The sequence below is a fragment of the Lagopus muta genome, chromosome 14 (assembly GCF_023343835.1).
Source record: "Lagopus muta isolate bLagMut1 chromosome 14, bLagMut1 primary, whole genome shotgun sequence".
NCBI lineage: Eukaryota > Metazoa > Chordata > Aves > Galliformes > Phasianidae > Lagopus > Lagopus muta.
The window spans coordinates 201,457-224,802 of NC_064446.1; the positions used below are offsets into that span (position 1 = coordinate 201,457).

General features: G+C 39.6%; 1 protein-coding gene across 15 annotated transcripts in view; it reads right to left on the minus strand.

The window, feature by feature from the left end:
• ANKHD1 (ankyrin repeat and KH domain containing 1) overlaps positions 1–23,346 on the minus strand; it is a 104,561-nt gene that overhangs the window by 40,785 nt on the left and 40,430 nt on the right. For 11 of the 15 annotated variants that reach the window (XM_048960122.1, XM_048960127.1, XM_048960121.1 and 8 more), the window contains 8 exons: positions 20,605–20,842; positions 20,195–20,386; positions 18,364–18,473; positions 12,748–12,807; positions 5,454–5,541; positions 4,692–4,819; positions 4,381–4,524; positions 3,688–3,790 (listed from right to left, as the gene is read on the minus strand). In XM_048960122.1, coding sequence (XP_048816079.1) covers positions 3,688–3,790; positions 4,381–4,524; positions 4,692–4,819; positions 5,454–5,541; positions 12,748–12,807; positions 18,364–18,473; positions 20,195–20,386; positions 20,605–20,842 — 1,063 coding nt within the window. Of the gene's footprint in view, positions 1–3,687; positions 3,791–4,380; positions 4,525–4,691; positions 4,820–5,453; positions 5,542–12,730; positions 12,808–18,363; positions 18,474–20,194; positions 20,387–20,604; positions 20,843–23,346 lie in introns of those variants that run through there. The other 4 variants (XM_048960123.1, XM_048960131.1, XM_048960132.1 and 1 more) reach the window with 2 other exon arrangements.

Genomic DNA, 23,346 nt, shown 5'->3' on the forward strand with positions numbered 1-23,346 from the left:
TTAGGATCTTTCAATAACTCACACAATGCATGAGTTCAGTATATAACTCAGAATTAAGCAGAGAAGTCATATATTTGAGTAAAAACATTCAATGATTTCAGAAGTAAGACGATTTTATTTAATTTTCTTCTCCAAGATATTAGATTGTTAGTAAGATTCAGCATGAGGACACAGGGAATAAAAAGCTTAAGAATTCCCAACCTATTCAACTTTTAGAGTGTTCTGACCTCCTTCTCAGGGACAAAGGGCAGATGTAGACAGCTTTCCTGCAAATAACAAGCCTGTAAACTCTGGTGAATTCTTGATAAATATGTAAGCAAACCCTCCAAATAAGAAATGCTGCAAATTGCTCTCTACTTAAAAACAACAGTGGAGAAGTTGAATGTCAGCATGTTGATGCCTTTTGAATCCTCATTTATGGCCAATTAGTTATTTTGAAACTAGAATTTCACATTAGCTATGAAATACAAGAAACCTGGGGAGAAAAAAAACAACACTTAAGACCATTGACAGCTCTGTCTTCCAAAAAAAAAAAAAAAAAAAAAAAAAAAAAAAAAAAAAAATCAACACATTTAAAAATGTCTTGCTTCAGCTCAAATATTTTAACGAAGAAAACAATAGCACTGCTCTGCATGGAGTCCCTAAGCATCCCTTTATTTCAGTGCATTGCTTTTCAACGATGTTCTAAAAACACATTGAGGGTGCAAGGCACAACACTTATCAAGCACGTTCTATGAAAGACGAAGGCAGGGCACTGCAGAACCCTAACAGTTGCTGGGAGCTTTGGGTCCCATTCTTTAACAGGAGCTTGCATTTACAAGCTATGCAAAACTATCGTGGCAATAATATTACAGAGACTATTTTCTTAGGGAAATGTAATAGCATTCTTTTCAAGGATTTTGTACACTGGAATGGCCCACAATTTGAGCTAAACAAGAAAACTTCAAAGGTGCACCCAAAATTCCAAACCCAGCCTGAAGACATTCACAGCTTTCAGTAAGTGGGCTTAGCAGCTCACACAGCCACATGAAAATGACACACACCATTTCTGAGCATCACAGTATGTTTGTAAGGGACTGAGTGTGAAGAGCAACCTTTCCTAACAGGAAAAGAATTAAGCCAGTGAGGATCAGACAGTGCCAGGTGGAACAGTTCATAAAGGGTTCTTTCGTCACCCACTCTATTCCACTTGCCTTGCAGGTGGCCAACCTGCCCAGTGCCAGAGCTGGAGAGCAGGAGGGAGGAAGCATTCGGTGGCTGCAGAGCGGCTGGCGCTAGGCACAGAGATCCGCTCCCGGGAGCTGCGCTGCTGCCCTGCACTGCGCCCCCAGCCTGTCAGAGCTGCAAGCAGCAGGAGAGATTTGCCATTCCGTCATCACAGAAATACTGCACTCCTTTCTAGTGGGAATGCTATCCTTGTGGAGCTGCATCAAAATTACTGCTTTCTGCTGAGCAATTCAGACTGCATTCAAGAGAGGACAACAACAGATAGACACAAGGCAAGCAAAACTACACCATAATTTCCCTCTCACATGGACATGCTCACCACATACTAGAAGCATGCTAACAGCAACCTTTCCATATTACATGAGTCAAGTTCTCCTCAGTACCATGAAATAAAATCCTGCTGCTGCTTTGTTTGACTTCCTCATCAATACCAGGTTACCACCTTTGCATATTACCCTCTCTAGAAATCATTTATTTTCAGTTGCTAAACATTGAAATCAAATCATTTGCCAGAACACTCCATGGCAATTATTCCATAAGCCTTCTCACTAGAGCAAGGATAACACTGTCAATCAAAATTAAATCATAACTTCTTGGAAAGCCTCACAGCATATTTAACCCGTAATGATAATACAAAAGTGTATTCTAGTTTTACACATGACTTCCCAAGAACTCTTTAGGAAATGAGTTGTTCCTACTACATTTTTTTGTGAAACTAATCTAAACACCTAAAAAAGACCAAACTGAAGTTAAAAAACTAGGTGTTCCTCTCCTTCCTCCACAGAGGCAAGTCTACAGAAAAAACTTAGGAGACTCTGCAGGCAAGGAATTTGTCTTCTCCAAAATAAGTAACTGTTACATGAGAACTTGTATTTTTTTTTCCCCGTGGAAGTAGTGAAAATCTTTTATTTACACCCTCTTTTATCTTTCATCTCCCAAGTCTAACAGTGAAGTCTAATAAAACCATGAGTGTGTCCGAAGACAAGAGCAAAAATACCAAGTTCTCAATTACAGTTAGAATAACAAAGGGAAAATGACCACACAGCATTTAACGCAGAAATACTGACTTTTCCCTAAAGATTTTAGGGGCACAATAACTTCAGACACAGAGCTCTTAATTAGACCAATGGCACATTTCAAATCTCTGTATCTCTTGTAACTCATCAGACTAGTTTGGCTGACACACAAAGCACATACTGAAATACTGACAACTATTAGATCTCTTGGTAACAGTTCCAGCAAGATAGTACTGCTAAAAACATGCCTAAAATATGAATTGACATCTCTTGTAAGTTTATTCTTTTTTAAATGAGTTCTACTTCTTAAGCTACATGAACTGTCTGCATCTCAATCTGATTAAATAACAGACTTGAAATTTATAACTTCAGTCTTCTGACACAATCAACTGCTCTCTCTTTAACTCTGATGCATCATAAGCTGCATTCCCAGAACACTAGCCTTCTTAGTAGTACTAAAAATTAATTAATTTTAAGGGCACATGTAAGCACGTAGTTTTTGCTGCATTATTTAAAACAGAACTGGCACATTCTTACATTCTTTTGGGCCAAAATAGCAGTATTGCACATCCTACACAGTGACTGTATTTACACACACAGCATAAATGCATAGAGAAAATCAAGGTTATACACTGAAACATTAGGTACACTTTCTTTTTTCCCCCCCACTAGTCACTTGTGCCCCTGGCATTGTTATTTGCTTGTTTTAGGAAATCCTTGAACACTTTCAGAATAAACAAATTAAATAAAGCTATCTAAGAGCTTTGACTGCTGTAGCATTTAATTTCCTCAAACTCCAAACCAGAATTCAGAAACTAAATCACTCGAAGTTGTAACTTTCCACTTAACAATGTGCTTCACTTTCTGAGCTTGCTTAGAAGCAAAGATTTATAACACAATCCGTAACTGGATGGCACAGCTTTGCCATTTAATGACTGCAAATAAGTTTTAACCAGTAAGTTAAAGCACATTCAAAGCAACAGCCCTAATTACTTAGAAGAGTACTATTATAATAATAAGAAAACTCGTCCTCTGGGAAGTAGATCTGCATTGGCATTTTACAGTGCCAACATGTTTGCACTACTATTTTAAAAACAGGAATAAGTTAATATATCAAGTTCATGGATAATAGTAACTATTCTAAATGATCAACATTCAAAGCATACCTAGAGTTTACCAGTCTGGACTACAGAAATCATCTTCCAAAAAAATGAGAATAAGCATGCCCAGTAGCCAGTGCTATCATATGATAGTGTAACAAGAAAATTAGCAACAACTACACACTACATAAAATACTTTTATATGCAATCATACAGACTCAGGTATCATTACAGGTGTTCAGGAATTGCTGGAGCAGACTATGATACGCATAAGCACTCAGATAACATCCCCTAGCTTAACACTTTCCAAACTGCATGTATTTTCTGAAGGGCTGCATACTAACCTTTCACCACTCCCACAAGAGGTGGAGAGTTCTCTTGAGGGGTTCTGTCAGGTTCCTGGGGAGGTACAACCATAGCAAGTGTATGCACTGGAACACGTGGAACCTTAAAATAAAACCACACAGTCAAATTAAAAAGCTCCTCAACTGACACAATCATGGAGCAGTAACACAAAGGTAGTTTTCTACAGCAGACTTCTATTCTACTGTTCCTGAAACATCTATGCCCTGTTATTTCTTGGTGTAATCACTCCAAACCTAAACTGACATGATATTCACAATAGCTGTATGACGCTTTACTAAAGCCCTGGATGGTATAGGCTGGAAAACTTGTTAACATTTTTAGCTTTTTAATCAGCTAACTGCATTGGAAAGTACCTCTCAAACAACATGGTGAGCAATAAATTTACACAGTACAGTCTCTTTCTTATAACAACCAGAACCAGCAGGAAAACTTAAGATGCATTTTCATAGTGGTTCAGAACTGTAAAACAAAATACTTAGCAAATGCAAAAAAGCAATACACTTTTGAGATTAGGTTTGGGACTAGCCTGCTTAAGGATGAGAATACAAGACAGTTCATGCACTGCAGACAATTCCAATCAACTTTCTCACGCTGCTACTTTCAAACATACATTCTTTTCCTCCTCCAAAGGAAACTTTTATTTGAAACAGTCATTGTGGTGTTTAAAATACCTGAGTCTGATCCTGAGATGGAGGTGTGAGCTGAGACAAGTCTGCTGAAGGAACTGGCAAAACATTGTTTGGGTAATCCAGCAAGTAAGAAACAACATTTGTATGTCCTCCTTTGGCAGCTTCAATGAGCATTGTTGAACCATCCTGAATTAAGAAATTGGAAATAAGTCAGAAGATGGATTCTGCTCTATGGCATGCAAAACATGAATTAGTCCATTTAAAATTGCACACTTTTTAATACACTAAATCAACCACGTGGTTGTTTTAGTACATGAAGTACCCAAAATAAACAAGCACTTTCAAGTCAATACCTTGAGTCGATGAGTAGGATCTGCGCCATGAGCCAGAAGGAGCTCAACAACTGCCAAGTGGCCTCCTGCACATGCCAGGGACACCACTGTGTGGTCATTATTAGCTGTAGCCCTATTGACGTTGGCACCTGCAGAGAGAAAAAAAAATCCAAGAATTAAACACAAGGATATTTTTACTAAAATATCAACAGGTGCTGGAATATTTTCTGGAATAAGGACAACATTTTTCTTCCAATAATCTAAATTCATACATAATTCTGGGGTAAAAGCAAGAAATTTTAAATACACTATTGGCTTGCATACAGAACTGTCACTATCTCAACAACATAGAAATGACACAGTAATAGTGGGCCTCATAAGTCATAAGAGAAGGTGCACTAAAAGGCACTCACTCTAACCTCTTATCAGTACTACTGCATGGTGTTTTTTCTGTTGTTCCAGGCAGACCCTTGAGGATGATGGTTTGATTTTTTTCCGGGGAAGTGTGAGTATTCTTTACTTTGGCTTTTTTTGTGAACCTGAATATATTTGCCATACTCCAAAACTACTTCTTGATCTTTACAAAAGAGTTGGGGAAAAAAAAAAAAAAACAGCAAAATATTCTGTGCTTTGTTTTTATCATATACAAAATGAAATACAGAAAATCCCTAACAGCCTAACAAGGGCTCATATATACATAAGACTAACCTACACGATGACAAATGCTGAATTATCTGTCATTTTATATTTTAAGTTTTAATACCAATTTTTAAAATATTTTACCTTTGCTAATAAGGAATTGCACAGTGCATAAATGACCAGCTCGTGCAGCCTTCATTAGTGGGGTTCTCCCCCCTTCAGATTCATGTTCCTGTTGTAAGAGAAATAACAGTGTTGTGTAAATGGGTAAAATCTCTAACGTTTCAGTTCACAAACGACCTTGTGATGGGACCGGAACCATCAGTCTCTGAAGATCCACCCATCTTCTTAACTGACTGGAATTAATTTTCCTTATACCTTAACTACTGACGCACACTGCCAAAAGGCATAAGAACTGCATCTCTACTGTTAGTCACATAAGTAAGTTCCCCTGTATATATGTGTTTTTATTTTAGCATTTGAACACATAACACACTTGAGAACAATAACATCTCATTTCTTCCTCAGAGATGAGCAAACACTTATCAGCAAACACTGCAAAGTACACAAGTAACCATCACGTAGCAGTTCTGAGAACTAATGCAGTAGATGAGATTTCAGAATTGAAATAACGTCCAAACTGCAGAAAACCTTTTTATGACACACGGAACACGATTAGCAATAAAAGTTAGACAACTGCCTCTATTGCTTTTCTTTGATGGATCCTTCATTTCAGGTCATAAAGTCTCTGAATAAAAGGACTTGAAAAGAAAACTCAAGAGTGACAAAAGGATGACTTCAGCTTCACAGATGGCACAAAATAACAAAGGACAGACCAATAACAATTTTCTGATTTAAAAAGCTTCTGACAATGGAAAGATGTGGTTCAAGACAGCTGTATTAGAGAAATTAGAGTCAGAAAATCTACCTGTCAGGTGGACATGATCAATACTACAAAGAATGCTGACTAACACATATTGACTACTCCACTGCAACAAAGTAAGAGAATACTGTCTTCTCTGAGTCTGAATTTGTGCTCTTCTTCATTCAGTCTGGTTGATAATACAACAAAAACAATAGAAAACTTGGGGTTTTATGTTGTTGTCTTTTTTAATTTAAAACCAAGAAGCCAAACTCTAAACACATAATTTAAACCTAGAATAGCACACACATCCAAGCGTGAAAGTTAACATTTGGTACTGACAGGGAGTTATATTGCTATTTACAAATATAAAAGCAGAATATCCTACAGAATAAAATTGCCAGAAAAACAACTAATCAGTAAGACTTCTGAATGCAGAATAACAGAACACAATGCCACTGAAAAAAATGGCAGTGAAAATGACATGAAAGCAATTTTCTTGAATTTCAGTCAACACATCCAGTACAGCTACTGATGGGCCTGGTGACAGCTGGTCAAAAGGGAATTAATAGAAAATGACACAATTGCCACCAGCAATTCATATTTGATGAAAAACCACTGCATCCTACCCTGAGAAAACTTATGCATGAAAGCTTTAAAAATTAATAATGTTGTGGAAATCGTCAAAGTTATAAATGTCATAAGACTGAAGGACTGAATTATCGCCAATTCCCGGGGTTCCTTAACAATATGGATGCTGATTATGAAAACGTCATTTACTTTTCTGAAGTAAGGTGGCTTAAGTCAGGGTAAAAAGCTAAAAAAGATTTTACGCTTTGTAAAATTAAATCAATGGAATCAAAAGGAAAATTTGTGCCAGATCCTGGAAGATGAAGAATGGCTCACAGATTTAGCATTTTTGGTGGATTTGACTGCTCACTTAAAATGAATTAAACATGTGTCCTCAAGGTGATGTCTTTCTTGCAGTGAGGGGCCCAAAACTGAACACAGTACTCGAGGTGTGGCCTCACTATTGCTGAACACAGAGGGATGATCACCTCCCTGCTCCTGCTGGCCACACTATTTCTAATGCAGGCCAGGATGGCAATGGCCCTCTTGGCCACCTGGGCACACTGTCGGCTCCTGTTCAGCTGAGCATCAACCAACACCCCAGGTCCTTCTCTTCTTCACACTCATCCAGCCACTCATCCCCAAGCCTATAGTGCTGCATGGGGTTGTTGTGGCCAAAGTGCAGGACCCGGCACTCGGCCTTGTTCAACCTCATCCCATTCACCTCAACCCAGCAGTCCAGCCTGTCTAAACCCCTCTGAAGGGCCGCCCTACCCTCAGGCAGATCGACACCACCTTCCAGCTTGGTGCCATCTGCAAACTTACTGAGGGTGCACTCGATGCCCTCATCTAGGTCATCAATAAAGATATTAAACAGGATGGGCTCCAGTACCGACCCCTGGGGGACACCACTTGAAACGGGTCATCAGCTGGACTTAGCTCCATTAACCTGCTGGGCACGGCCCTCCATCCAGTTCCTTACCCAAAGAAGGGTAGACTTGTCCAGGCCAGTTTCCCCAGGAGAATACTGTGATCAAAGGCTTTGCTGAAGTGCAAGTACACTACATCAACAGCCTTTCCCTCATCTATCAGGCTGGTCACCCAGTTGTAGAAGGAGATGAGGTTGGTCAGGCACGACCTGCCTTTCATGAACCCGTGCTGGCTGGGATCTTGGATGCCACACACGTGTGATCTCACCCAAGATGATTTGCTCCATAATTTTCCCTGGTACCGAGGTCAGGCTGACAGGCCTGTAGTTCCCCAGATTCTCTTCATGGCCCTTCTTGTAGAGGGGAGTCACATCAGCAAGCCCCCAATCCTCTGAGACCTCACCAGTTAACCAGGAGCGCTGGTGGATGGCAGAGAGCGGCTCAGCAATCACCCCTGCCAGCTCCCTCAGCACCCTACGATAAAGCCCGTCCGGTCCCATGGACTTGTGACAGTCTAGAAGGAGGAGGAGCTCTCTAACCGCCTCCACCTGAATCATGGGGGGTGTATTCTGCGTAGCATCCCAGACTTCCAGATCATGGCGTAAAGTGCCCTGAGGATAAGTGATCTGCCTATTAAAGGCAGATGTAAAGAAGGCATTAAGGACCTCAGTCTTCTCCTTATCCTCAGTGGTCACATTCCCCGTTACATCAAGTAAAAGATGGAAATTCTCCTTGGTTCTTCTCTTACCATTGATATATTTGTAAAAGGATTTCTTATTTTCTTTTACTGCAGTGGCCAATCTGCGTTCAAGTTGGGCTTTTGTCCTCCTAACTTCATCCCTGCATACCTTAGCAACTTGCTTGTAATCACCCCAAGCAGCCTGTCCCTTCTTCCAGAGGACGCAGACTCTCTTTTTCTTCCAGAGACTCAACAATAGCTCCCGGTTCATCCACACCATCCACACTTCATCCCCTATGGCTTGCTTTACGGCACTCAGGAACAGCCTGTTCTTGTGCCTTAAGACTTCCATCTTGAGGAGCGTCTAGGCTTCCTGGACACCTTTACCCTTAAGGAGCAATTCCCAAGGGACCCGTGCTACAAGCGTCCTGAACAGGTCAAAATCCACCCTCTTGAAGTTCAAGATAACAGTTTTGCCAGTCACCCTTCTGACATCACCAAGAATAGAGAATTCTACAATTTCATGGTCATTCTGCCCAAGATGGTCCCCAACCTTCATTTCTCCTACCAGTCCTTCTCTGCTAGCAAAGAGCAGGTCTAGCAGGGCACCACCACTGGTAGGCTCTCCTACCAGCTGTATAAGGAAGCTATCTTCCACACGCTCTAGAAAATTCTTGGACTGCTTCCTCTGTGCTGTATTATATTTCCAACATATATCAGGGAAGTTGAAGTCTCCCATGAGAATGAGTGCTGGTGACTGCACGACTTCTGCAAGCTGCTCACATAATGCCTCATCCATCTCTTCATCCTGATTAGGCAGTCTATAACAGACCTCCAACAAGACATTGCCCCTACAGGCCTTCCCCCAGTCTTTATCCACAGACAATTCCTCTTCTCTTACTGCAGCCCAGGCAAGCCAAAACACTGGACCTGTATTAGAAATAGTGGCCTTGCAACAATTCTCTTAACACCCTGGAATGGATCTGTCTGCAGCTGTGATTTACATGGGCTGAACCCCTGCCAGAGGCTGCATGCCAGACCCTCCACCACTACTGGTGAATCAACACACACTGGTGTGCTACTCAATCCTGTGACCTGTGGTCCAGCTATGCTGCTAGAGACAGAGACAACAGCTATTGAGAATCTCTGCCTTGACATTACCTGTGTGCTTGTGTCTTCCCTGTGGTTACGCTTACTGCTCAAATATCTGTTCTTCCTGTTCTCGGCATCTTAAGAAAACTTCAGTTCCTTAGCCTTCTGCATTTCTGCACACCCTAGTGAGGTTCTTGTAATCCGCAATGGGTATTTAGACAAGCTCAGTCTTTATTCACAGAAGAGGAGGTCTGAGCACCTTTACGGCCTCCTATAGACCTACTTCAAAAGCTCCCTGGGCTTGGACACAGTACTCCCTATGGAGCCTCGTGAGAGCAGAGTAGCAGAGGACAACCAACTCTCTTGTTAAAGTTCTTTTTTTCTTTCATGATGTTTTGTTTTTCTTCCTTATTGAGTACTGGTGTTAAAATGGACTTTAATGCTGTAACCCATTTGAGAGCTGTAAAAGCACAGAACCGTACTGAATTGTGGTCCTTCCTGGAAAATCCTCTCTGGATACATGCTCTTAGGAGCCATGGGTTGTTTGTCTGAAGCCAGCAACAGCTTCCTCCAGGAAGAAAAGGCTTTGTAAAACTTGTGAGCCAGAGCAGTGTGCTGTTGTCTGGGTTGGAGAAGCTGACAGCGTGGAGAGGCTAATGAGCTACTGTGCTGCATGTTCTGTGCTCGTAAAGCTGCAAGGCCTGGATCAACGTAACTGAGATCTCATTCGGGTGCCTGCCTCTGTGTGTCTCCCTTCCTCTCTGCTGAATAAAACCCCAGGAGGGCTGTATGTAGAGAATAGGCTCCACAAGTTCTCTGGGCAGCCAGTGTTAATGCGTCACCTCCCCTGAGTAAAGAATTTCCTCCTAACATCTAGCCTGAATCTTCCCTCTTTTATGCATAGTTTAAAGCCCCTCTCTCTTATCACTATTAGACCACGTTAAAAGTTTCTCTCCTGCTTATAAAATCCCCACAAGTACTAGAAGGCCACAACAGGCTCCCTCTGAAGCCTTCTCTTCTCCAAGCTGAGAAGCCCAGCTGCCTCAGCCTTTCCTCATGGGAGAGGTGCTACAGCCCTCTGAGCATCCCCAGGGCCCTCCTCCAACAGCTCCATGTTTTTCCTGTGCTGGGGACCCCAGGCCTGGATGCTGTACCTCAGATGGGGCCTCATAAGGGCAGAAGACAGGAGGACAATCCCCTTTCTCGCCCTGATGGCCATACCTCCTTTTGCTCAGTTGTATCAACTATGCCGCTCAGCTTAGCATCGTCAGCTGAGGGTACACTTGATCCCACTGTCTATGTCATTGATGGACCCTTGGGGAACACTACTTGTCACTGGCTTTTACTTGGGACATAGAGCTATTGACCTCAACTCTCTGGCTACAATCATCCATCAAATTTACCTTCATCTTTCAAATCCATCTCTCTCCAATTTAGCGGTAAGAAAGCAGTATAGGACCACTATCATTGACCACTTGTCAAAGACCTTGCAGACAGGCCAAGTAGACAAAATTAGTTGCCCTTCCTTTGTCCACCGATTCTGTCACTCCATTACAGAAGGTCATCAGATTGGCCAGGTATGATTTTTGGAAAAGTTGCACTGCCTCAGATCATCTCTTTTATGATCTTACACATCTTCAGTCCAGCCAAGCTAAAACATTTGTGTGCCCATCTGCTATAAATTTTCCAAAGTTATAAAAGAATACTATAAAACTGTCATATCAGAAGACAGAAATGCTTTTTTCACTTTTTTTAAAAAGCTAATTCTATGACTGCAAGACTACATTGAGCTCTAATAAAAGCCAATAAATTAGCATCAACTTAAACATCTAGAACAAATCAAAGTCAAAAGTTAAGGCAATGTACTGTCTTTGTCTACTTGCATCCTTTCTTTCAGCTGAAATCACCAAAAATTTCAAAACTTTTTTCATGCTGCAGTAGAAACTCGGTCAAGATTAAGATAGGGAACATAAAAGTTGGCCAACAACATCCCACATCCGCTTTGCTGTATTTGTATTTTCTGCTTATACAAGGAGGAAGTGCAAACACTCATTTTGTCAGGGCAAGAACTAGCAAAGAACTTATCACCAAGGACAGTTTTCCCTGCTATCTACACTATAGCAATCATCACAATATTCTGCATCTTTTCTTCACTGACCAACTCCTGAGTAATTCTGTATAAAAAAAGACCTAAGCCAGCCCTGACCAGAAAAGCAGGTGACTACATGCAGAGAATAGCTCAGTCAATCCAAACAGAAGGAAGGCTTGAGTGTAATTTTCTGTAGGTTTGGATATCATATAGGAAGAGAGGGGAACGTGAGAGAATTCCCCAAAGTAAGAGTTTACATTACTTGCACCTTTTTCACCAGAACCCCAGAAGTAGATGACGATCCAGACAGTAATAAGTATTTCCCTTCCAGACAAAAAGCAATACAATCAAAAGCATAATTATCCTATAATCAAATAATCAAAACCTAATAATTATCAATGATAACACTTTTATTCTTGACTTCAAGTCCCATTCTATTCACTTCCAAGATTAGCTACATTTTAATAGAATTTTTTATTTAATTTTATTAAACTACTCTCTTTGGGTTGCATGTATTCACTGGAATACTTCTGAGTTTGCTTCCCAATGTAATGTTATTTAAGAGATTCAGAACAAAATGACTTTTTAAGTAAAGCCCCACTGCTCTCTTCAGTTTTTTGACAAGCCTCTAGTCCACAACAGTGTCCCCCCTTAGTGAATAGTGAATTCCTAAGAGGATATTCAACAACTAATGGCTAAATTTGTTATTTTAAGCAAAATGATTTACACAAAATTAGTGATGACAGCCACCAAGTAGTGCAGTTCTCATTTATATGCCACTAATTTTCGAGATTTAACTCCTATCAAAAGACAGTACACCAGCTGCCACCAACCTAATCGCCCCAGACAACCTCCTGAAGGCACAAAGCAAACCAGTGACTTGGGCAGGTAAGAACTCAACTACGCCTCTAGTTCAAAGAAAACATCTGAAGAGGGAAAACAAACATTGCGATAAGTTTATCACAGCTATATGAGCTAATAGAGTCAACGAGATAACCTGCTACATGTACATGAAGTTTGAGTTACCTTGGATTTTTTTTAAGCAGGGTTTCAGAAAACCCAACAGAAGAAGAAAATGCAGCACAAAGAAGGCGTTTCTAGTCTACACAGCAAGTCTTTAAGAAGAATTTAAGAAATTTAAATGCCTTAAAGCCATGCTTATCTCTTCAGCGTGTATCCTGAAGCTGCAGCTTACAAGCATCAAAGGCCAACCTCACCTGATGCTTGCCCGTCTCTATGCCCTCCAAAATAGTCTTCTTTAAGTCCTCCTGCTTGTCCTGCGGAAGGAAAAAGAAGAACTCACGGCTCTTGTTCTACAAATAAATGTCATTCTTGGTCATGAAGACCTGGAATGTGAACTTAATGGAACAGATCCACCAGCAGAATACTCTGCTTTGCTGGACAAGCACAGAGATAAATCCAAGCAAGCAGCCCTCACCAGCTGAGACTTCTACTGCAAGCCATTCATGAAGATAGCACAAAGATTATGCATAGCATCTAGTTAAACACAAAATGCCTTTTCGTTCACTACTGACAAAAGAAAGTGTTACACTGTATTTTATCCCACCCAGAAATTACAAAATACAGCATTAAAAAGGTATTAACAGGAGAAAAAAAGAAAAAAAAAAAAAAAAAAGCTTACTGACTCCTTACTGTCTTTCTCTTTATTTTTAGAAGACTGAGGGCCAGGCAGAGACCTAAAATCCCTGACATTCCAATGATGGTTCAAGGATCAGTATGGAAACTCATCCCTCACTCTAACAAAAACATAGCTATTACTATTATGGTTTCTTTCAAATCCTTGTATTGGCTATTCTTGTAGGTATTTAAATACTGCTTTACTTATACTACAGCAAACACAATGTGTCACACACATACAGGACAGTGAGTTTCTAATTAAGGAGCCACGTTAGCGCAAGTGATGTTAACTTGTGATCAGCTGAAGGCAAAGTAACAATTCCTGCAATGACAAGAGAATCTGTAAAAATATTTCTGTTGTAGGGGAAGGGTCAAGGGGTAATTCGGCATTTTGTTTTGTTTTGCTTTGTTTTTTGCAAGTGGAGTTACAGGAGAGCCAGGTGTAGTCTTAAGAAACTCCACACAATTTATAAAAATATGCTAAAATAACAAGCATGAAAAGATTAAGCTGCCCTCAGAGCTTCTCTCCCATCTCTCAACTTCAGCATAAAAGTGCCCATATTTCTTGTAGCAGAAAGAAAATCTCCATCACTGATCAACTCCCCTGAGTCTCAAGTAAAGCTACAAGGCATCCAGATCAGTAAATCTGAACTCAAAACTCCTTCCTGTATTTCACAGCTCTGAAAAGCTGGGATCTTCTTCTCACAGTCCAAAAAAGAACATGTTTTGTTTCCAGCTATACTGGAAGAAGCAAAGATGCAATGACTTGTCAAATGTCAATGTCAAAAGCTGTCTTGTTTTCAAAATGGAGATAGAAATCTCAAGTTCACAGTGCTTAAAAGCAGGACATTACACCTCATTAAGCATCACCAAGTATTTTCCTGATCTTAACAGATCTTAGCACGGTTCCTGAGGGAACCTGCATGTCTTCCCTTCAGCTCAGAGCCTGTATAAGATACCTGCTAGTCCCCTTAGGAAAAAGTTACATCTCTCATATTAAAAACATCTCTCAGCTTTGAGATTTCAGGAATTCATGTCATACAGGCAAATAACTATTACTGTAATATTGTTTTGTTGTTGTTTTTTCCAGTGAAGCTAATATGCCACAGTATTCTAAAATAAAGTGTTTTAATTAATCATATTTCAGAGTTCTAATTTCCAAAGTTAAACTCCTAACAATCATAAAATCTCAAGTAGGCATTCTGTCCTGTCAAAAATCTGTAGCCAAATATACTTTACATTTTGTCTGGAGGCAGAAATTCAGACTGTGACCAAAAAGTCTTTAATCCTACTAGCAATAAAGGAATCAGAATGCAACTCATATAGGGATGGAATCATAGCCTGAAGTCTTCAGATATGCCTTAGTAGAAATCACTCCTATTCTCAGGAAAAGCAAACAAATTTAAAGATGGATACATTAACATGGTGTAGCAAAATTAGTTTGGCAGGCCTACACATTTCCACAAGCCAACTTTGTTCCTTTATGGACACCCCTTTAAGAACTCCATCAGAAAAGCATCACAATAATTGGTAAGAAGTCAGTCCAGAAACGACTAGTCACGTCAAAATACCCTACGTGAGTGAGCAGCTCTGCAGAAGACAGATAAAGACAATTGGTAACATTGGTAACTTCTAATACTATTTTCCATAGTTAAGTTTTAAGGGAAAATTAACCACAAACCAAAGAACATTAATCTCAGACATAACTTTTTTACTTCTTCTGCTACCTATAAAGCTGCTTTGCTTAACTAAGCTAGCATAGACCTCACAAAATCTTAATTGGTTCCTGGATTTGATCAAATTAATATTTGATACCTATGCCAGAGGATATGATCCTGGAAATCAAGAGCTTTCTGCTTTCAAGAAGCACATATGCCTTATGTCAAGACATAGCGGTAACATACTCTCAATTCAAACAGAGCTCTCCTGCTAACTAGAATCGCTTGAATTTTGGCTGCGGATTCTATTTCCAGATTGACAAAACACCACTAGAGATGAGCAACACACAGAAGTCAGTTAAAAAGCTGGGGTGCAAGACTTCAGCAAGGTTGGAAGACTTCTGTTTTCTGTGAGCACAGTAGAGGAAGCTGCATGAAAAACATGATCTGCTTTCTGCCAGTGTGATCAGCGCAGCCTTAAAGAGGATCCTCCTCAGGACAGCAACCCCAAAGCCTCTACCTTGAATCCCACACAGTCCTGACCTCTTAGCAACTAAGAGGAGGCTTGAGAAACTAAAACAGATTTGAGGTCTTAAAGCAGAGGTAGAGGTTCTGAACTGGGAGGAAATGGGAGAAGTGATTGTAACAGATCTTGATGGTCAGCATTTACTGTCCTTTTAATTCAAGAGGAGGGAGGAAAGAGTTAAGCAATCTTCTTTCCTCAATCTAGAACCAGAGAAAAGGTCTCAACAGTGGTGAGGAGCCTTCCTGGTGTGAAGTAACACACTGAATGCAGAAGGGTCATGACACAAAAAATATTAACAACAAAACTCAACGTTCATATACCTCTATGGGTAAATAAAACAGGGCTAGGAAATGAGCTCAGGCCTAGGATCCACAATTTTCACACTGCTTCTTCCTTAGCAGCTGCCCTGGCACAGGTCTGGCCTGTTCTGAATGACGGGGTGCATCAGAGACCATTTCCAATGGGCAGTTTGGATGACATGATGTCAAAGGTAGTGTCCACAGACCTCCAAGGCCTTTGTACCATGAAGAACTTCAAAACCTCACCCCACAGCCCAGGGGCATCCAGTACACACACAACCCAAAACCACACAGACATGGATGTGCAGCCCAAAGTGAAAAATCCCCAGGTCCTCTGTGACACCATGCAGATGGGTTCAATGACAGCCCTTTCTCCTAGCATTCCAACACCAGCCCTCAACCTTGCTTTATTTTACTGTACAGATATAATCAACACTTTCCTCAAAAAGGAACACAAGATCAGTATCCCAATATCCCCAGCATCTGTGATATAAACCCCAGAGAAAAAGTGGATTCCGGTAAACAATGAATTAATGAAAGCCATCTCAGGAAATACTACAGTTGCAGCATGAATAAGCAGAGAAAGAACAGCAACTGAAAATGTATTTTCACCTGCAGTATCCAAACAACAAAAATAAAGCAAAATTAACTAGACAAACTGAAGACAGAGTAACAGCAGTCCAGATCTGTGTGCAATTTCCCACTCCATGGCAGACATCCTGCAAAAACCTGGTGAAATCATGTAATCTAAGACATCACAAATAAACACTGATATCTAGAATAATCTACACTACTGCCAAGGAAGATATTTCATATTCCAGCCACAAGGTAACACACACTTATGAAACCTATTTTGTCGATTACAAACACAACAAATTTATTCAAAAGAGTTTACAGCCTCTAAAAAAGCAAAGCAATGCATAGAATTGAAAGAAACTTGAAGCATCCTTTATAAGTATCACTGCAGTTCTTCTGTTCGAAGCATTTTTTATCTGTACCATTTAGATATGACTGCAGTTTCACCACATGGCTGTTGACACACATCTTCCCTCTCAAGATAGAACTACTGAAGCTTAACATATCTATGCTATAGACTGTAATTTGCTTTTAAGTTACTTAACACGAGAATTCAAAGAATAGGAGACTACATGGCAAGCCTTCACGTGCAAATCAACACTCCAATAATAAGCAACTATTTGGATAGGCTACAGACAATTACCACCACCAACAATTCTTACTTCCTTACTATAACTCTCTTGACAGCTTTTCATTTTGATTAAAAGTAGTTAAAATGCAGTAAAAAGACCTTCTGGTTAGAAAGGCTTGAGTTTTCTCAGCAATACTAGCCACATCTAGGTGCTGCATAATGCCGGTCCATATAACCCAATCACAGCAGAGGCGAGATGAAAAAATAGAATTATTTACAAGTTACAACAATTTAAGTAATATTTAAGCAGTGATCACTGCATCTTTTTAAAGCTTACGCACACTGATCTATGTTTCTTTGCTTTAAGCTTTGCAGTTGTGCTCACTGTCACGGACTACATCTTTCATTAAGAACTGATGTATTCTTCTTCGGTTTTACTGTTGATTTAAAGAAAATCCATCTCGCATCTACTGAAGTGGTTACCACTTGGTAACTAACACTGAACTCAGCAAAGCACAGGAGGTATGCTAGCCTCCCCCAGCCCCAGCTTTCCCTGCACCTATCCTACTAACATATCCTTCCTCCCTGGTGGGAACAGATAATTATGAACTACAACTTTCCTGCAGATAAATTAGTAGGGCCTGAAAGAAGAGTCTTCACAAAGAAGAGCAAAACTGTTATTAAGAGTTATAGCATTCATTTATTTACATTTATCAGTGTGAACTTTGAATAATGAAAGACACCAAGACAAAACAAAGAACAACAAAAGTAAACCAACACAAAAGCAGACTGTGGAATAAGGAGAATAGTTCCAGCTCCTGAACTCCTTTAATACACTAACGTACCATTTGCTTTTTCCTACTTAAAGTCAGAAAAACACCTGTAGCTGATGGAAAAGCAGTTTTAAGCCTCATTTACAGCACAGAAAAGTGGAAACAACCACACACACACACACACACAAAAAAAAAAAAAAAAAAAAAAAAAAAAAAAAAAAAAGAATGTAGTTAATGGTTAAAAGCATCACAGAACAAAAACACTATGAAAGCAATATACAGAAAAAGATAAAAGACTCCTGGATCAAACAAAAGAGACCATACTATGCAAGTCATTTTAGAGGTGGTACTTAGTATAAATTTTGAAAGCTACGTCACAAAAAAATATATATCAAAAAGACTTAGAAATTAACGAGAGTATTAATAGCTGCTAGTAATAAAACATTTAAATTTCACAGCCGTGAAACAAAAACTGTAAGTTTAGGAAAAGACAAGTTGCATGAGAAGCAAAGGTAATGCAGAAATGCAAGATAATACAAGGAATGTACTGAAATTAACTGTCACATATGTGACAGCTAAAATTTTTCACTTAAGAGATCAGTAGTTAATAAAAATTTCCACTTTTTAGACCAAGCAGAATATGCAGACTTCTCAAAAGTTTTCCTACCTCTTTTTACACCCATATAGGAATGTCAATTTTTTGAATCCTCTATCTGCTCTGTAAGCACATGAGCTTTGGCATAAAGTCTGAAACCAAAGATTTTTCTCCACAAGATGTAGCAGAAGCCTTACCAAATCAGCACCTGCTTGAAGCAACACATCCGCAACATCAGTATGTCCATTTTCACACGCGTAGGTCAACGCTGTATCTCCCGTTGCTGTGGTGGCATGAACATTAGCTCCTAGAAACACAATATCAATATTTTTTCCTTACTGGACATCACCTTACCAGGCATTTCAGACAAACACAAAAATCGAGACGCTATTTATCCACGACAGCAGCTACATCCCAACGGCCAACAGCTTCCACAGCCCACAGGTATCACTCTTACAGTTAAAAAATTGCTCTCACATGAAAATACTCTGAGAAGATGGGACAAGGCAAGGCTTATAACAGGCTTGACTGACAATCTAAGCACTTAAACCTTCATGCTCACTTGCGCCTAATTCTTCTCCTACAGCACTAGAAACGTCAGCTCTACCTACAAACACTGAATCCAGATGGTTGTCCAGACTGTCCATCTGACAGGTAGCTGCATGCCAAGGACAGCCACATTTAGCGTTTATTCAGTGAAATACATTTATGGTACATGATTGCATATTTCTACAAATTTCATTCTTTCCCTGCTCTTTAAAATAATTTTCTTTAAAACTATCTTAGTGAAATAATTAGATTAGCTTCACATACTTATCAGCTACTTGAAAATTATGCACTGTTCTTCTAAAAAAGTGAATGCTATTACCAATTTCTTATTTTCAGTGTGAGAGGTGTTTAGAAACCAACTGATGCCGAAACAAAGCTTTTCTAACTTCTACACTATCAGTGTAAGTGCAGTGTAAGCAGAGCTTCAAGCGAACTAGCAACTGGCATCACATGCTGGTATCACTGCACAGAGACACAGTTGCAATTTACTGCCCTTTGGTGAGCATTACTTTTTAGAATTACAAATCCAACAAATTTTATGCATATACTTAGAAAAGAGCAATCAAATAAAGTATTTGCCATTACAAGGAAGATTTCCAATATACAGCTCCCTTTACTTTTTAATTATTGTACTTTAGCTTCTATCAGCTTTAAACTGATATCATCATTATGCCCTATAAAAGTCACGTTACATTTTAATTTTGTAATTCTTTAAAATTAAGATGTTTAGCACCTTCCAGAAATTTTCCTTCTGTGCCTTTTACCAAAGTGCAATTTCAAATGCACTGCTAATTCAGACGGATTATTTGTATGTAGATAGTTTCGCTCAGTCAACACAGCAGTCCCATATAAAAACAAGCATTATTCATATTAAAATTTTACCCTAAATGCTGAAAACAATTTTTCTAATGAGCACTGGTATTTCTTAGAGATGCAATATTAACCAGTATTCCATAAGGCATGTTCCTCTTAACAGTATCAGACAATATTAAGGCAGAACATATCATTGAGTAGAACCATTTGAGTTTGGAAAGGACCCTCAAAGGCCATCTGGTTCAACTCCTCAGCAGTGAACAGCTTGACCACAAATGTCTCCAAGGACAGAGCATCCACCACGTCTCTGGGCAACGTGTTCAGGTGCTTCACAACTCTTACTGTAAAAACTTTTTTTTTTATTTTTAATAAATACCCAGTCTAAATCTCCCTTCTTCTAGTTTGAAACCATTTCCTCTTGTCCTCCTGCAACAGACCCTACTAAGGAGTCCAAAAGGCCACACTCAGATCTCCCAGAGCCCTCTTCTCTTTCCAGACCAAGCAGCCCCAACTCTCATCTGTCCTCACAGGGGAAATTGCATTGTTTGTTCTTTTAAATATCTGCAGATAGTTACATTACCCGCCATCAAGCCTAGGTATCTTCTAAATTATATAGAACATCTATTCCACGATGTTTGTGGCTAAGGATCTGTACTGTACACATACCTGCTGCCAACAAGTATTTCACCAGTTCAAGATGACCCTCTTGAGCAGCTTCCATCAAAGGTGTTGAGCAACCAAGTTCTATATCAGCTCCTGCCTTAATGAGGAAGTCAGCTACTTCAGAAAACCCACCACAACATGCCAGAGTAAGAGCTGTCTCTTGTGTTTCTTCAGTCTGCGCATTTATATTTGCCCCTGGGAAACAAAACAGCTGTTATTCTAGCTGAACAGAGACAGCATAGAAAGGTGAATGCTCATTACCTCTGCAGCTTAGGTGTTCTAGCTTTACTCTACAGTTACAGCAACAAGCAGTGATAACCACATACTAGGTAAGGAATTTGTGCACACTACTTGACAGGGAACAGTTAGTACCACATGTTCCGTAATGAATGTTAAAGAAACAGTGCTCTCACCTTGTGCCAGTAACAACGCCACCATCTCCTCATGGCCTTCACGTGCAGCTTCCATTAAAGGAGTATAGCCTTCATCATTCACTTCCTCCAGGTTAGCTCCCCTTTCTATAAGAAGAGCTGCTAACTCCACATGTCCACCACAAGCAGCCAGGGTGAGGGGAGATTCAAATGAATCTGCAGGCATATTCACTTGAGCACCACTGTCTAAAAGTAACCGTGCTACTTCCACATGTCCATCCTACAAAACAGAGATGAAAATCAGAAACTAGCAAAGCCATTTAATACAGTAATTGTAACTACCATTGCATTAGGTCTGAAAATGATTGAAGAGTCTTATTTATGATGGTGCAGTTTATGACAACTATTATAACATTTGGATTAAACTGACATTTAGATTTGCACCTATACTTATTTTACATTTAAATGGACAACAAAAGAGAGCTAGATTTTTTTTTCTCCTCCTTTTTTTCTTGGGAAGAGATGAGAAAGAGTTGAGAGGTAAGACATTCTCAAATACCCATAAAAATACCCATGGCACAAAAGTAATGTAGACAAAAAGCAATTCCACAAATAAACCTACTGCATGACTAAACCTCAAGACAAGCAGTGGAAAAAAAAAAATGATTTTTCTCTTCATAGTTGTTTCATAGCTTCTACAGACAAAAAAAAAAACCACAACCAAAAAACCTACAATTGGCAGTTTCTGTATCCTGGAAATACACCTGCAGAAGAACTGAAGTGGGTTACATCTAGGTGGTTAAAAAGGAGCAGGAAAGGCTGGAATAGATCTTAAAGGATAGAGAAAAGTACCCTGCAGTGAACTGATCTTTGCCACAGAACAAAGAGGACTGCCATACCAGTCTGTTTGAGACTTACCAATCAAAATATATAAATGTAGCTGTTAGCTTCTCAAGAAACTATTATTAAACTTCTCAAGTTCCTTGGAAGAGCCTAAACACCAAAATTTTATGTTTTAAAGGTGTGGTTTGTAAAAAGCCACAATACCTTTGAGAATTGGCAAATGCAAATAAGTTTTGGCATCTGGAAACAAGAAACATCCTTACGGCTTTTTCCTCTCACATTATTTATTGAAATGGGATCCAAACTTTTGGAACACTGAGTAAAGAAATTGGTGAACTGAAACTCATTATGAACTATGCTGATAAAAGACCCGAGTAACGAAAACAGTGCTCAGTGAGATACAGGAGTCCTCTGAATAGAACCTAGGAACATTTCAGACTAGATCTTTTCTGAGCATAAACAAATAACAGAATAACTTAAGGACAAAAAAATGGAACTTCAAAGTGAGAAATTTGAATTGAGGCATGCTGTTTGTGTATCTCAGAGATACTTGCTGCCTTGCAGATGCATAGGTAGTAGGTGCATCACCTTGATCACTCTATTTACCATCCAAAGAAATGAGATTCTTCTGGAAGGAAAAAAAAATTGTCAGACAGATCTGATGATTTCACAATGCTTACACATCTCTGTGTCCTGACACAGTGGTTCTCCTGGAATTTGGCCTCAAACCAGGATTATTTCTTCAAACTAACCCCCAACACCTGCTGACAGGTCTTCCTACAGAAGAAAATACTTCCAATGAAAATTAAAAAAAGGGCCAATTTCAGTGGTAAAAAGTATATGTATACATATCATTCTCTTGGAAGAAAAGTTGGACTACATTAAAGGGCAAAAAAGATTTTAGAATATATCGCTGCCCAAAGTTAAACACCTTGGCAGAATTGTGAAGTGGAATTCTTACTCACAACTACTCCCAATTCTCAAAACTAAGGAACTTATCCATTAAAAAGAGTAACCTCAGGTGAACTACTACTTCCCCATTTTGATCTCATCAGAATTGCCAGTCAGTAACTCAAACCACTAAGACAGTAAAACAAAAGGGGGAAAGATGAATATCAAACAGAACAACTCCTGACAGTGCTTGCCTTTATTAAGTCAACCATGAAGCAGGTAGTACATAACATGAGATTAACAGCAACCAAGTCTGTCAACTAAGGATAGGCTGTTGTTCTTGGAGAAGCTGCCAAAAAGCCAGCAAGAAACCCTTCTAACTAAAGATATTACCTTAGGTGTAGCATGCCAACTTTATAAGAACATAGTACCATAACTCGGAGGCACTTACAATATAACTGCTAAACAAAAGCCAGACACTTCAGTTTCCTGAACCCACCGCTTAAAAAACTGTGGAGACTGGCATAAATCACAGCAATTTGCCAGAATGGTTCCCTTCTCTACAAATATATCTATAAGACAACAATAAGGAAAAAATTTCATAACTAAACTTGGAATCAGGACTTCAAAGTTCACTCTCGATTGCTTTTAAAGGTTAAATACACATACTGTAATGCAAACTGGTCTGAAACACTCAAAAATTACAATATGTAGGCCATCCACATAGCTTATCTTGCAAGGGAGACTATTCAGAGCCTCCAAGTCAACCCACAGCTTAGACTATCACAATGAAAGCAAAGAAGTGATCATGTCTAAATGCTGCAGTCTCCTTTAGGTGACACCATACACCCAGTGCATTATCAGCAGAAGGCTACAACACAAGACATTACAAGCTGACCTTGGTCACTGGCATCATTTCACAGCTGCAGTAGAACTGAGAGCAGTAGGATCAGCTGAAGACTACTGGAATGCTGCACTTTCCTCTAAAGGTTGTAGCCCACTGAAAGAAAACTTTTTTCCTCCATTCTCTATGCTATCTACAAAAACAAG